This window comes from Lontra canadensis, unplaced genomic scaffold, assembly GCF_010015895.1.
Source record: "Lontra canadensis isolate GAN:19392208 unplaced genomic scaffold, GSC_riverotter_1.0 scaffold150, whole genome shotgun sequence".
Lineage (NCBI taxonomy): Eukaryota > Metazoa > Chordata > Mammalia > Carnivora > Mustelidae > Lontra > Lontra canadensis.
In genome coordinates, this window is record NW_022631144.1 from 1,929,710 (window position 1) to 1,945,594 (window position 15,885).

The following is a 15,885-nucleotide window of genomic DNA, read 5'->3' on the forward strand; positions in this document are numbered from 1 at the left end:
CTTTGAAACATTTATTTTTAAATATAATCTGTAAATTCTATAAGATATCTCCATTCTGGTGTATGATTAATTTTTATTTTTCTGGGTAAGTTTTCTTGTTATTTGTTGCAGTGACCTCAATTAATAAAAATGCTACATAACAACAGAATTCTTAAGGAATGACACATTACACCAACATTGTCCAAAAGAACTAATTAATCAAAGATGATTAATTTTAATGTAATTACTAAAGAAAGATATATCATTTTATTATGACGCTCTAGCCATACATTTTTCCAAATATGCTTACTTAACAGTAAATGTAAGATGATGATTCAGTTAGCTACAGTTTTAGAAGTCATTAGGATTGATATTCCTCTGCTATAAATGAATAATGATTTCAAATACAGAATTAATTTAATAAAAAATATGCTTTTGAACTAAGACAGACAACGAATGACCAATATTTTCTGGTTTCAAAGTCGCAGGGAAATATTCAGTGTCTGTAAGTGTATTTATCACACTTGCCCTGTAAGTGTGATAAAACCATATGAAGTAAAACACACGTTGTAATCCCAGTTCTCATTGTTCATTAACTCTTAGTAACAGGAGATCTAACATGGTATTTGGGGCCTTTATGTAAACTGAATACAAGCTGCATGGTGTTTGAAACTTTTTAATTTTTTGAATAGACATTTTAATGATACACAGACACAGATAAGAGATGTGAGTAGACAGTTCAAGGTTTCAGAGTCCCTCCTGCGGTGTGTTTAGCAGCAGGTACAAGATAAATACCCAAACAAAATCAGATTAAGGGATTAACAGAAGTGATTTTGCTCTGGGTAGGTAAATGGGGTCAGTGGGTGACTTGGAAAGGATTTTTTGTTTTTTTATTTTTCCTATTTTTACATCAGTGCATTTTGGCCAAAATAAAATGAATAATATTTACCTTTAGGATGCAGTAGGCCTGGGCAATTAAATAAAAGGCAGATTCTAAGGCTTGCAAAAGGTCATTCTGAAGATGTCAGGTGATTCAATAGGGATTAAGTAGGAGAAACTATCTCCATCTAAACTCACATTTCAATTGGGCAATAACATTTGGACTTTTGTGTTCCTCTTTTAAAGTTAATACTTTTTTTTTTCCTTCAGACCCTACCAATGACAGCTGAAGAATGGGGAGAAAGAGGGACCATATTTAAGATCAGTGTGTCATCGTAAATTAGGAGGGAACATGTGAAATATATATATTTTAAAGAGGTCCCTTTAATTCCAGGGTTTAAGTTTGGTCACCCCTCCATAAAATTTTGAAGCAAATACTAAATGAATAAGCACTTGGAGGAAAAGAGACAGTTTCAAAAACTCCCTGGGCCTCTGTCTTATATATGAGAGGTTTCCCCAAAAAAGTGTTGTTCTAGATAGGACTTGGTTATTTCAATTGGTATCTTTATCCTGTACCATATGCACTTTAAAGTTTCAGACAGTCCTCTCATCTCCCTTTTTTTTTTTTTTAAATAGAAATCACACAAACATCTATGTATCAGTTTCTAACACCTAATAGGAAAGTCTTTTAGAATATTAAAATAGCAATAAGCAAATATGTACTATAGGATTAAACACTAGCATTGAAACAAACAAAAAACAAAGAATCAACAAATTTTTCCTCTTGTTTTTAGCTCCCTCATATTCTGAACTTCATGATCATTGCAAGAGAGGGACATAAAGAACCACAATTCTTCTATTAAAAATTTTTAAAATAAATGATACCATAATAATGGATAACTCAGATTTATCTTTTGAAAACATTGATGGGAAAGCCCAGGTGATTCAAATGAGAATGCTCTTTTTTATGAAGAGAGCCAAACATGATCTGTCTCTAATAAATTAGTACACTCTTTAAAGATTAAAAATAGGAAAAACATTTTAAATAGTCTGATTATAGCTTCAACAAGTCAAACATACACTTCTATCTAGCCTATAGTTTTAAAGAGTCTATGTGGGTTTAACTTATCATCCCTCATTCCAATATAAAAAAAAGAAGAAAGAACCACGTCATTTTTGAACATTAAGATATTCATAAAGACTGTATAAAGTAAAAAACAGAAAAAAAAAACAAAAATAAAAACAAAAAATCTTCACAGATTGTTAGCCATCTCTTTCAACGATTTCTCATAAATTCTTCTCTTTCCTTATCAGTAGATAACCCCCATCTCATAAGGAAATACTTTCCAACACTTCCCAATGAGATCAGTGATTGCTTTTTATGAGAGCTACTGCTCTGAGATGTTTAGTTGAAGGGAGAGTATCTTCTATAAACCAGTAAATGCCAAAGAATGACTTAAGGGGGATGTGGCAGAAGCTGTTTTTAGCAGATTTAATCTATGCATTCTTTCTCTTTGTTTTTATTTTCTCCATTGCTGAATATCTGTTTTAGAGCAGAGAGCACAAAAATCAATAAGTAACTTTATCATGTTTTGTTCTGCCGTTTGCTTTGAAGGTCCTTTTTTTTTCCCCTATGTATACTCCATGCTCTTGATTGAGGTGTTCAGATTGGATAACATATTGCTAATTTTGCTGAGTTTGAGAGCCAGCAGAATAACAGAGCCTTCTGATTTTACAAAAATTCCATTTTCTGTCCCTACACCCCCAAACTCACAATTTGGTGAACAGTACTCTACTTGTGAGTGATAAAAAGTTGAAAGGTGGTGGTAACTAGACCTCATGCTATTTTATTAAGCCATCTATCTATAGAATTGTTGTTTTCATACTTTAAAAAAATATGTCTATGCTTTCTTTTTTTCTTTTATTTTCTTTTTTTTTCTTTTTTTTTTCTTTTTTTTTTTTAGTCAAGTACTTTCTTAAAGAAACAATAGCACCACAGTGGCATAGCTGGCCAAACAATAAATGGGAAAGCAAGATGTGCTACATCTTTCATTTAAGAAGTCTCCCAAGTGCATAAGCTAGTAACAGAAACCCTGGAGCCACAGTGCATGAGATGGTTTCATCTACACAAACATTGACATTCCAAGAAGGGGATGGATTCCCAAGGGAGGCCAGGCTTTTTTTTTTTTTTTTTTTTCCTAGTAAGTTTTTTCAGGGAAGTGATTTCTTCTCAGTATTCCATTGCTCTCTTGAGTGTGTGTGTGCACGTGCTTGTGCACGTGGTGGTTGTGTGTGGGGGTGTTGCAAGTTTTTATTTCTAGAAGAATGGATTCTGATGGAAGGATACATTTACTTTTTCAGTGGAGCCTCCTCACCTTAAAATGTTCAAAAGATACTGTGATGTTATTTGGGGAACTGGGAACCAAAATTGATCTAGGCATTCAGTTTTGTTAGTTAAATTAGAACTAAGCCTGTAAGCTGAAAGCTCATTCTTACTGATTTTTACAGCTTTTTCATAAAGCTTTTGAAATTGCCTCATTTGAAAAATCCAAAGCAAAGGTTATAAAAGTTTTGAGATATGAAATTTTAGGTGCTCCTTTCTATCGGTCCTGGGTCATTCTGCTGTAGTGTGTAGATCAACTGACTTTTGAAGTTTTACATTGATCTGTCTTCTAGTTTTAGTGCATTTAAAAATTAGATAGTGAGTTAGTATGATTAGTTAATTTTTATTCATTGATTTATAATACAGTTGGAGAGGATTATGTGTCAGAAAAAATTAAAAATAATATAGCTTTGTATATTTAAGCTTTCCTCACTAGGGTAATTTTGGCTGTGAATAGAATTATTAAATGAAAAATAAGTCGTAGACATTCTTAGAATTATTATATCCAGCTGTGTCTTGAAACCCATAGGTCTGCAGAGGATTGCATGCAAAGTGTTGCTGGGAGACAGTAATTTTAAAAGGTATACACGAAGAACAAGAAATAAAAAGCAGAATGCCTGTCATTTTGGAAAGGGAGGTCCTGCATCTAAATCCACAGAACACAAAGGTCTGAAAACAGATAAAGGGCAAAAATGACTTCCAGTTTCTTTTACACTTGTGTGTAGTGATTACAACATTGCTCAGCATGCCAGAGGTGCTCAATTCAAGTAATGCTGAGGATCTGAGGGTTTAAGCACTTACTGGCTGAGCAGGGGGACCCACCACATAGGGCTTCTTTTTGCATATGTTTGAAGATCCAGGAAGTCTTAGACTTTTTCTGGTTTCTGAACCTTGAGGTGAACCAGTGGGATGCAAACTAAAGATGTTATTTTTGTTTTCCATGCACAATTTCCAAGAATAAAGAAATACAGTTTGCATGAAGTAATCAGGCCTGGTTGCTTTTCACCAAAATGTTTGAAGGCAGATAAAAAGACGTGAATGATGGATGATTTATTGTTGTAATAAGAAAATCTTAGTACGTAGATGGGAAACATTTTCTAGGTCACCATGGGCCTGTCCTCACTTGTTGGATTTTCCTGATATCAATTTTCAGTTAAATGGATAAGATGCATCTGCAGAGGGCCAGGGGTCACTCTGGTAAGCAGACATAAGGGAAAATTTCTAGTTTTAAAGGAAAATTTTGCCTCTCAGTTAGCAACTCTAGTCAAATATATTTTTTAAAAAATTTAAAAAAATGTATATGTAAATATAGCTAAGGGTAAGATCAAAATTTATTAAAGAAAGTGATTTTGTGATTTGTTAGAATTAGATATTATTTCAATATTTGCAATCTTGGGCCATTTTTTTTAGATTGCCCAAAGAGAATTTGGGAAAGAGAAAGAGAACTATATTGTTCAAAATGAATAAAGTATCATTTATAATATTACAAGAAGTATTACTAGGTTACTAGTAACTGCCTGGAAGAGTCAGTGAGTGCTAACAGATGGCATAGTCGCTCTTTCACTGGTGGAAATCTTTTTTTTTTTTTTCTTTTTCTTCTTTTCCTTTTTCTTTTTGCACTTTGTATTCACAAATCCAAGTGCAGAATTCAGAGCAAATTGTAAATCAGATATTTCTTACTTATTTTGAAAGGGTTTTGAAAGAGATGGAGCTGGCAGCTTTTAACTAGGATGGTTGAATAGTTAGCAGGATAGCTACATTGACAAGAATTAGCATGTCAGGAACATTTGGCTGATCAGTTTCCTAGCTATGCCATGAATGGGTTGTTTCTATAATTCTTTGCAACCCAGCAACTGAAGGGCTCTGACCTTGTGCCCTTCTAGCAACCCAGGATAAAATCTGGAGCTTTATCTTTGTAATCTTCATACCACCCCTGTGAGGTAGGTAGATGGCGTTTTGCCCCCATTTTGTAGATGAGGAAACTGAGGCACAGAGAGGTGAAGTGACTTGCCCAAAGTCACACAGTGGTGAGTCTGTGACAGAGTCAGCAGATGTTTGTTCCTTCAGTGAGAAATAAAAGCCAGGACTATTAAATTCCTAGCCTTCTGCTTTTTCCACTCCTCTCTGGACTCCCCAATCAAATTTGCATTAGCAGACTTTGTATCTTAAGTTTTTTCTTGGAAGGCATCATTGGGGGATTTTGCCTTCTTTCCCAAATGGATGGATTTTTAGGACCCTTCCCCTTTGTGTCATCTTTGGCTCCAGGCTTCTTTTGTTTTGCTTTCACCTTTTACCGTTTTGGCCAGACTCTTTCGTATAACAAACTACAAAATAGCACCATTGTACTAAAAAACAGAGTTTTACATACTGTTTGTGATATATCCTGTATTCTTGATATGCTAAATTTACATAGTGCTCTATATGGAAAAAATAAAAAGAGAAAAGTTACTAATCACGTTGCACACTAACTCATCATTTGAAGGAACTTTTGAGAGTTTGAGACTTTCTATGCTTAAAACATATGCCTAAAAATGATTGGCCTCAAAATTGCAACTACTTGCATTTTTTTTTTTTAGCAAGATGTGGAAAAATAAAGCTTTATGTCTAAAATAAATGCATCCAACTTATATTTGGTACAGATACCACAGATGGAATTTTTTGGGTTAAAATCTTTTGGGTGTGCTACTTGACTGCTTGTTGTTGCTCTTGAGGAGGCCAAATTTGGCAAATATAAAGATGATGAAGTGGAGGGTAGAGATAAACAAACAAGATTATCAGACACTGTAAAACAAATGGCCTGTGTTGCGTAGTAAGAAGTGCAAATTTAAAAAAAAAAAAAGAATAAACCACTTAGACAAGACTGCTGAATGAATGGCTCCAGCAGCCTAGATTCAGAAACAAATTTAGTGCAACTGGATCTATACAACGCCCATGCATTTGTGGCTCTTGAGAGGCAGGGACTAAGATATATTTATATATATATTTTTCTCTATAGAACATTATTGATAAAGGATCAACAGCAATCTACCAACTCCAGGACCATTATTGCAAGGTGCAAAGCTTTTAACAATCACTCCTAAAGACAATGCTGGAATGTTTACTTGCGTATTTCATTGGGGGAATGCCCATCTTTTGAAATGTTATCAAACTTATTTTTTTGGTAGGTCTTCTGGTGTTTATCAGGTAACTCCTACAGAGCAAATGATCCTGCCGGTGGCACGTCATTCTTCACAAAACAGGAAGGTCTTCCTACATTCTGTAGTTCTTGTTTCCTGCACTCCCTCTACTTGCGTTCTTCAAATGTACTTCCTAAAAATAAGGGAGAAAAAGTGACATTAACTTGATGAAGTTTTATGTGCCCTCCCCATCCGTTTCTTTTTTTTTTTTTTTAAGATTTTATTTATTCATTTGACAGAGAGAGATATCACAAGTAGGCAGAGAGGCAGGCAGAGAAAGAGAAGAGGAAGTAGGCTCCCTGCTGAGCAGAGAGCCAGATGCAGGGCTCGATCCCAGGACTCTGGGATCATGACCTGAACCGAAGGCAGAGGCTTTAACCCACTGAGCCACCCAGGAGCCCCCGCATCCATTTCTAACACTGGGTCTCAACCTTTCATAGTTGATGCCTCATCAGTCAATCTCACAGAGAGCTTGGGCCAGTTTTTTGTTTGTTTGTTTGTTTGTTTCTAAGAAAGACATATGTAAATAGGCCTTTAGTTTTCAGTTTAGTGGAAGTTCGGTTACTTTTATGTGCCCTTGGTGTCATGGGGACTAGAGATTGCCTTATAATCACACAGAAGTGTGTTTCTATTCACCCGCCGCTATCACAGATTTGTAGACCAGAAGGAGACTCTGAAAAATCCAGAATTCTGGCCTGTGACATCTTTTCTTACTAAGAGGGGGAAAAAAACCCACAACACATTCTGGGATCATCCTCTGTTGTTTTAGTGCATTTTGGGGGGTTTAATTTTTGTAAGAAGAAGACATTTTTCATTTTTTTCTTTTCTTCCTATGGAGAGAGGGAGAGTTTTAGAAGTAAAAGATTGGGATGTTTTATAATTGACTTAGAATCTGTAAATCACAGATATACTGAGCTGGGTTCAAATCCTGACTCATTCAGTTTTAGTTATGTGAACTTGTACAAATGGCAATCTCTTGTGTCTCAATTTCATCTATAAACTAGCATAATAATAGTTCCTACCTTATAGGATTAAAAATTAAAGAATTAGTACCCCAAAAGATTTATAATGGGTTTGGCACATGGTAAGCACTACATAAGTATTAATAATTTATTTTTATTATTATTAATATTATTATTATTTAGTCATTATTATTATTATTTCATCTTCATTAGAAACCATTCCTAGACTAGAAACTCTGGGTTCCTTGTTTTGGTGCTACCATTCATTTATCTGCAAGCAATGCTGTTACCATCTAAGGAATATTGAGTTTTGCTTAGAATAGAAGCCCTATATATTAGAGACCCATTTGTTTCTTCACTGTTATATCCCTGTGTCTAAAACAAAGCCTGGAATATTGCAGTTGCTCAATAAATAGCTATAGAATGAATTAAATAACTATAATGACTGTCTAATAATGTCCTTATACTTTTCCTATAGTTATTATTTTATACTTGAATATATTTAAATAGAAAAGTATATTTATACAAATAAGAAGATGTGGATTAAATACAGGAGGAAATGGCATCTGTATGCATGAATATAAGGTGCTTTTTCTCTTGGTTTTACCTCTAGCCAGGAGGCCCTTAGTGGAGGACATAATGAATCATTATTGGTACAGAATGAAGTTTAAGAATCCCCAATATCGCTTTCTCCCAGAACATGTTTTCATCATGACCAAAAACAAGAGTTTTCACTATGGTGTCTGGAATCTCCAAATTATTCCTCTGGCTGAGGTAATGACCTCTCAACGCAATCATTCTTAGGAACTTATAGGTCATTGTAAGGGACTTTGGAAAATGTTTAGACCTGAGCCTGCAGGGTGTGAGAAGCTGGGACAGAATCAACTATGGTCCCGGGAAATAATACCTACTGGCAGAGGCCCATTGGGATTTGGTAATATTTCTTACACATATTTTTCAGCTCTGCGTGGAATGTTGGAGTTATCATCAAGTTCTTCAAAAAAGCTAGTTAGCACTTTATAAGTTGATGGTCAATATCCTGTACTGACTAAATAGAAAGAAGATAGTGTTGCTGTGTAAATATGTTTATTAAAGTAACTAACTCAGTGGCCATTGAAAACTTGTGGGAAGAAGTTTGGCATTTGTATAGGATAGCTTGAAATGCATCTGTTTATAATACTGGCACTTTCCCCCCAAATATACAATTTTACCAAGTCCACTTAACATGTATTTGTAACTATATAAAGCATCCCTGTCAAGCTACCGGTAAATTTATATTCCTAATCTTACATGTTATTCTGCATTCTTAAAGGAGTTCTCCTGAAAAATGAAAGAAAAAAAATGGAGCTACAGATTTAGATCACTATTGTCTCAAACTCCTTGAAACTTTTCTGTTTAGTATGCAATGGACCCTGCAGATGTTATTTGGCTCATCAAAACCCCTAAATGGTCATTATTATGGATACCACCTCTCTACAAAACTACTAATCAAATTAAATAACAGATCTAAAAATATGCTAATTTGATTTTGCTCTGTTTTCTCTTTAAACATCCATACCAGCTTAAAAAAAGAAGTTTTTAAGTATCTGGATAATGAGCACACTAAGAGAAATGCTCAAGAATGAAATAGTAACAAATTAAAAGATGATTAATCTTTAATCTCCAGTCTAAACATATAAACATCAAAACTAAACTGTTTAGTCTCCAGTTTAAACATCCAGAGATGTTTAAACCCCAGATTTACAGAATAAAAAGTTCAGGTATCTTCTTTATGTCCGTCCCTCTTCAAGTTCATGAGAGCTGTAGCAAAAAGAATTGATGTTAGATTGGTCAACCATATGGATCTTATCCTTTCCCCCAACAGATTCTTCTTTTCTCTCAAAGCAGAGGTGAAGTGTCAGTCTGAGCACAGGGATCCTCTGGTGTATTTCTTTTGAGTCTGTTTCGGCCTTGCAGCAAAGCCATGGGCAGAAACTCACTTGGGTGGAGCAGACACTGCTCCAAGTAGCATGGTTCCCATGCATACACGTGTAAGGTGGAGGCCGTTCAAACCCAGCTGGGATTTTGTCTGGTTTGCATTTGGCTCCCTTCCCAGGCTCTCACATGTGACTTCTTTGTTGTAGACAATGACAGTGACAAAACAAAAGCACTCAGAGATTTGGTCCCAGTCGCATCTGTTGCTTTGCTCATTGTCTTAATTTAATTACGCTGGCCACCCTTGACAATGGGCAGCAAGTGGAGGCATGTTAGAAGTAGCCTGAGCTGGCACCCACCTTCAATGCACTTCTTGAGGGTTATGAAACTGTCCCACATTCAGCCAAGCAAAAACTTTTCACTTCAACAGCTTGTCCAAGACAAACAAACCAGCTGAAACTGTTTCTAGTATGCAACTAGGCAGATTTTTGAAAGGAAAACAGTAGTGAGTAAATACTGTTTCCTATTGACACCAGGGAAGGTACGATTATTTCAAAAAAATGTTGGTCCTCTAGCTCACTCAGGTTGATTGAGAAAATTTATCATTCTGAAGGAAACGTTAATCAACTCATCAGGGAAAAAGTTTTGGAACATCTTAATTTGTGATATACATTATAATACATTGTGTACCATACTCAGATATTTAGGAAGCTGGAAAATGTCCTGAGGTATTACATGACATTCACATTCTCCTATTGTCTCTTGGCTCTTCTCCTCGCTCCTGGCTTTACAAAGGAAAGCAATCCACAAACATTTGATTAAAAAGATCACTGAGAGCTAATAACAATGGCAGTAACACAATAACCTTGATTAACATTTGTAGACACTGTGTAGTTTATACGGTAATCACCAGTAACATGATATTGGCATCAGTCTTATTTATAACCTAAGACATGCTAAGATTTGGTGACTTGCTTGAGGTCACATAATAACAAACTGATAGACCTAGGACTAATAATTAGACAACTTATTATTTTAATAAGATAGTTCTATCTCTCAGGGCTGGGCACTATATTATATATGCTAATTGCACATATTTTTCTTATTTAATTCTCCTAGTTCTCTTGCAGATGGATACTATGTCTTGCTCATTTTACCTTTAAGGAATCTGAAGCTTAGAAAAACTAAACAGCCAGTTTATTTCTGATTCTGGAACTTACCAGTTAGCCATTCTATCATATTGTTTCCCTGAAAGATAAAACATTATTGGGTGCTTCAAGGTCCAAATATCTTTCCAACAATAATAATAATTAACAGTGTTATAAGCTGCCCATGATCCCAGATGGTGGTATATTCTTGTTTAGAGGGTAAGGCAAGACTCTAAATTATGGAGGGGTACCTTTCCTTACCACAAGAGTGAGTGAGGACCCATTTATATTATTATTGATAGGAATCTAGTAGCACACTATTCATTTAGCAAAAGCTAACCCTGTGGATATTATAAGCCCTTCTTTTTGCCCCACCTATCTTTATGAGATTTTGTCTGAGAAACAGTATCTAAAAGAAGGATGATAATAGTCTCTTTAAATTTCAGAGAGGAAGCAGTGACATTTTCAATAGACTGTGTTTCCATCTCAACTACTCCAAACAAGTAAGTATTATATGGCATAAAGTCTAATAAAAGCCTGGCACCCTGTAAGAAATGCTAGGAAAATACTGTCCAGCATGGAATATTAGCAGCCTATTGTGTAGCATAAAGTCCTAGCTCAGCATTGACCCTCTCCTAAAAAGGGCCAAATGGGGCGGGGGGAAGAGCAATTAACATATATAATACAGTGGATGTACTTTAGCTATTTTGCTGGTTTGGTATGGAGACACATGAAATTGTGGAGGACAATTTAGATGTTTCAGTATCAACTTTGATTATCTCTTTACTTCAGGGAATCACAAGTTCCAATTCCAGGAGAGTTGGGTCAGACTTTCATCTCTTGGAGCCAAGAAAGTAAGTGTCATGAGAACTACTTGGTGCTTTGGGATGTGACTTTTAAAACAAAAGGACAAATGTGCACATTTCAAGAGACTTGTGGGATATCCCTGGTGGGATAGTTGCCTCTTCAACAAAGTAAAAGTTATATAGACTGAATGTAATATCATTCTGCTTAGACTCTTTCTTTTTTTTTTGTTCTGGAAATTACCTCATCCTACCTTTTCTCTGGTTATGGTGGGAATGGCCATTTTTTTCCAATAAGACCCTTTTCTCTGGCCATGGTGAATGGCCCAGAGCTGGCATCTTCTCTAATGCCAAGACTGAGTATGGTGGGGATATAAGGTAGACCCATTCCTGGGAAACATAAAATTTCTTCTATTGCCAAACTTTTGATTCAAGGTCTACCCAGTGGCTTTTCTGGGTGTTTCCTTGGACTGTACAGCAGTCCAAGACACTTCACCCAACATTATCTCTGCCTGCCCTTCTCCTTCACTTGAGGTCAGACTTACATTGTATTCTGATGGCTTGCCCAGACTTCCCAGTTCCTCCCTTCTTTCACATGGGTATTTCCCCTAATAATATCCTGCTCATTTAACCCTGTCTCATCTGTTTCCCCAAAGACCTGGGCTTACATACCTAGTTTGGATCCTACTTCCCCACACAGGAATTAAGGACCTTAAGAATCATTACATTGTTCTCTCCTCTGTTTCCTCTTCCGTAAAATGAAAGGGCTGGATAAGAGCACCCACCTCATAATGTTGTTATGAGTGCAGGTGATCATCCTTACACATTTACCTGACATAATTGCATGTGAGAGAGCCTACTCTTTCAAGAGCCCTTGATTTTGATCCATTCTGTGAAGTTATTTATTAGCAACATCAGTTTGCTCAGGCTTCGGTGCTATCAGAGTCCACTCTGCCTCTATCTTTGTTAAAGCATTGATGTGTTGTAGAGTAAATTGTATATTTGTTTCCCCACTGAAAAGTAAGCACCTTGAGGGCAGGTAACATGTTTCCTTCACCTCTATATCCTCCCCAGAGGCACGGTGCTTTGAACAAACATAGCAAACCAAGAAAAGCTGGCTAAATTGTTTTAATTTTTCTATATAAGTAATAGAATAGAGTTTAAATAGCAGCCCTTGCATGGCTTCCTACTTCCTGCTGTGCTCTTTATGGAGACAAATAGCACAGAACCCCCTCCTATTTTGGGACTTACAGTTGGTGGGTTATGGTACAAGAAGTATCAGTGAAAAAATGCAGAAAAGAGAGTGCAGTGCATGGTTAACATGCTGGAGTCCATCTTGAGTTTAGATTCTGGTCTGGCCATTTGTTAGAGCAAGACCTTGGTAAGACATTTAGCTTTACTTAGCCCAAGTTTTTAAATCTCTACAATGGGGATAATTTTAATATTTACCCTATATACTAATGATGAAGATTAACTGAAATAATTAATATAATCCTTACCACAGGGCATGTGCTTAATAAATACCAGCTATTCTTACTGCCCACTAACCTTTTATAGTTACTGGTATCAAAGCACATCCCATAGGAGGGTGTTGCCTTTCTCTGGCTGAAGAAAGGGAACCTACTTACTGAGTGCTCAGGGCTCCCTTGAATGCTGGGATACCAGATGTATACTTCTTTTTTCTAGAGACTGGTGCATCCCTAGGAATCCCTAGGATTTAGGGAATTTATATTTGTCCCATAATTATTCATGGATTATCCAGATTTAGCAACTTTCTTACTCTTCAAAGGATACCACCTGACTCTACTTCAGAAATTTCTGTCTGTGATGTAAGAAATCACTACCAAAATTGTTTAAAAGCCTGGAAAAAAATAGAAAGGGAAAAAAAAAAGTGCTGAAGGGTATTTTCCCTTGTGGGCAAGAGGTATTTACATTGCCTTTAATAGTCTTGAAGGATGTTGTAAAACACTTCAGGGTTCAGACTGCTTAGACTGTTGATTTTATGGGCAGCTTGTTTAGTTAGCTGTTTGTGTTGTGTTACATTTTTAAATTAAAAAAAAAAAAAGTTTAAGCACACTATCTTCCCCAGAGGGAGTTGATTTTGGAATTGCTGAAAGGTTCAAATGTTGTGGTATTTTAAAAGTGAAACACCACATTCTAGCAATTTCACTGATATGTGCTAAAGTTTCAGCACATTTTTACCTAAAAACTAGATTTGACTATTTTTTTCTCAAGCCTCCAAAATGCCATACATCTGACATACAACTTACGCTGGACTATTTAAAGTAGTGTATGAAGTGATTTATATTGCTATGTTCTGAGGAGATGTGAGGCCCAGGGTTGTATCTTTTGGTGTCATTTCAACGCCATAGTGATGAGTTCACAGGATCGGTAGGAAAGGGTGTTGCCTTCCTCCACTCATTCTTTGTGTGTGTGACACATCTGGGCAGAACACTCAAATTCTGTGCTCTAAATTTTCCTCCTCGCTGAATTGAGAGAAATTTTGGAAGTTTGGAAGACTTGTCTGAACTTTTAGGATGAACAAAATAACACTATGACAAGTTAAAGTGATTTGCATCTGTTTGAGGTTGATGGGAGCCTTTCAGCATATAAAAGTAAACATGCATGGTGCCAGGGGAGCTTTTCCAAGACAGAAAATGGCCCAAGAACAATTCACGCATGTATATAGTTTTTAGAAATCAGAATTGCTTCATTGTGCCAAAATCACTTCTGTCTCTATCCTAATATTCATTTGAAGAAGGAAATAAATGTCATTATTTACAGAAAGACCAACCAGAACATCCAGCAGTGGCCCAAGTCAACCGATATTGACAAAGTGACAGTAATAATGCTATATATTTATTGATTCATTTATGTTTTCCTTATTTTCTAGTCCTACAATGCCTCCTGGAACTATTCAAGCATGCCACACTCACACCATGACATAAATATTGCATAGTCCCAAGTCTACAACAGTCAACAGAAATCCTTACCCAACCCTCAACCTGCATCTAATCTTGCACCTAATCATTTGAAATTTTTGTCTTGTCATAATTGTTATTTATAGCTGTGAAAAGAGCACATCGTATTTTCGCAGATGGCAGGGATCTTTGAGTTGGTCTTTGATTACTTGACTTCCTGGATCTGGCCAGACAGAAAGCCCCATATAAACATTTATATATTTTACACAGAATTTTATAAAAAATTTTTGGCATAAGAATCTCATCTTAGAAGAACGGGCCACTTGGTCAGTTTGGGTTTGACGTAAAATCTCTTGGTCTCTCAGTGGGAACTTCGGGGTTATTTTACCAGACAGAAGAACTGCCATCATGCTTAGTCTTTCATAGGTCTTGCTTTTAACATCCCACCTTCCTATAGAAATTCTGACCTTACTAGTTAGAAAAACCATGTAGGATGGTATAAATCATTGCCACTTTCTTTCCAGAGAGATAGTGATACATGTCTACTCAAATAAATGTATGTAACTTCATATGATCCAATGGGAACAGAAGTGAATGTATGCCAGAGTGAATTGAGGAAGTTAGAAGTTTATGGTTATGGAAGGGGAAAGTGGTACAAAAGGCACTGGATTGTTTTTTGCCAATAACCGCAATCTCTAATAGAAGTAGGGGCAGGGGATGCTGGAATGATGGCAGGCTGGATGCACTGAGCTATGATTATGCTGGGTCAAGAATGAGACCTCAAAATTTCTAAAGTTCCAAATTGGTTCTATGTGAAAGTTTCTGTTTTCTGATCTATAGAGCCATTCTCTCTCTCTGTAGATCAGATTGGAAGTAGTTGAAAAACATGGACCTTTAGAATATACAATAGAAAGAAAAGTGACTCCTTTCTGCCCCTTCAACAACATTCCCATTATTTCCTGAATAATATTTAATTTAGGATTAAACCTGGGCCTTTGAGAAGATAAAGGAATAATGTGATTTCTCCTGAACGATGATTAGTTTTCACATAAGAATTTGCCTTCTCTGAAAGAAAAGCCAAGATTCTGTATTTACCTATAATTTTGGAAAGTGATTTACTCCAAATCCCTAGTGGTTGCAACAATGCTATAACACAAAACTATATAAACAAACACACATAAACACACACATACACATGAAGAAAGTAGAGAAAAGAATCCCATTCTCCTCAAAACTATTTTCTATAGTTAATTATAGATTGTAAATTACCAGCAAGGACATTTAGAATTAAAATTAGTTGGATGCATTCTTTTTTCTATCAAACTTCCACTTTTCAAAAGAGTTAGTTTCCTGACCAATGGGTCTTAAGACTATAACCATATTAGCTAACAAGATAAAGATAAGAATTTTCCAAATGTTTTCTAGCTCTTGTTACTTATCTAGCAATATCCCATCAGATCTGTAATTGAGCTTCTAGTATATGGTGAGAACTTTCCTGGCCGTTCACTAGAAGTATCAGTTATGGACTTACAGGTCCATTGTCCTACATCTTGCATAATTTGCCTGTTATTGTCAATTTCTATTTCTCTCTTTTTGAGTTTAAACATAAGTCAATATTTCTAAATAATCTCTTTTGGTTGCTGGATAAAAGTGAGGTAGCTCTAAGGGCATTAAAGAGTCCCATCAAAGATGAACCCCAAACATGTGGACATCAGGGAAA

At 36.0% G+C, this 15,885-nt stretch overlaps 1 protein-coding gene and 1 long non-coding RNA gene across 4 annotated transcripts in view; one reads left to right on the forward strand and one right to left on the reverse strand.

The window, feature by feature from the left end:
• Positions 1-11,508, forward strand: part of LOC116859217 — a 51,504-nt gene extending 39,996 nt beyond the window's left edge. Inside the window, exons 3-4 of the long non-coding RNA XR_004381113.1 lie at positions 10,888-10,944; positions 11,234-11,508. This is a non-coding gene — a long non-coding RNA (uncharacterized LOC116859217). The remainder of the gene's footprint in view (positions 1-10,887; positions 10,945-11,233) is intronic.
• The window catches only part of IGF1 (insulin like growth factor 1), a 72,355-nt gene continuing 61,300 nt past the window's right edge, over positions 4,831-15,885 (reverse strand). For all 3 annotated transcript variants that reach the window (XM_032844338.1, XM_032844335.1, XM_032844339.1), the window contains one exon: positions 4,831-6,550. In XM_032844338.1, coding sequence (XP_032700229.1) covers positions 6,491-6,550 — 60 coding nt within the window. In that variant the 3' untranslated portion in view covers positions 4,831-6,490. The remainder of the gene's footprint in view (positions 6,551-15,885) is intronic.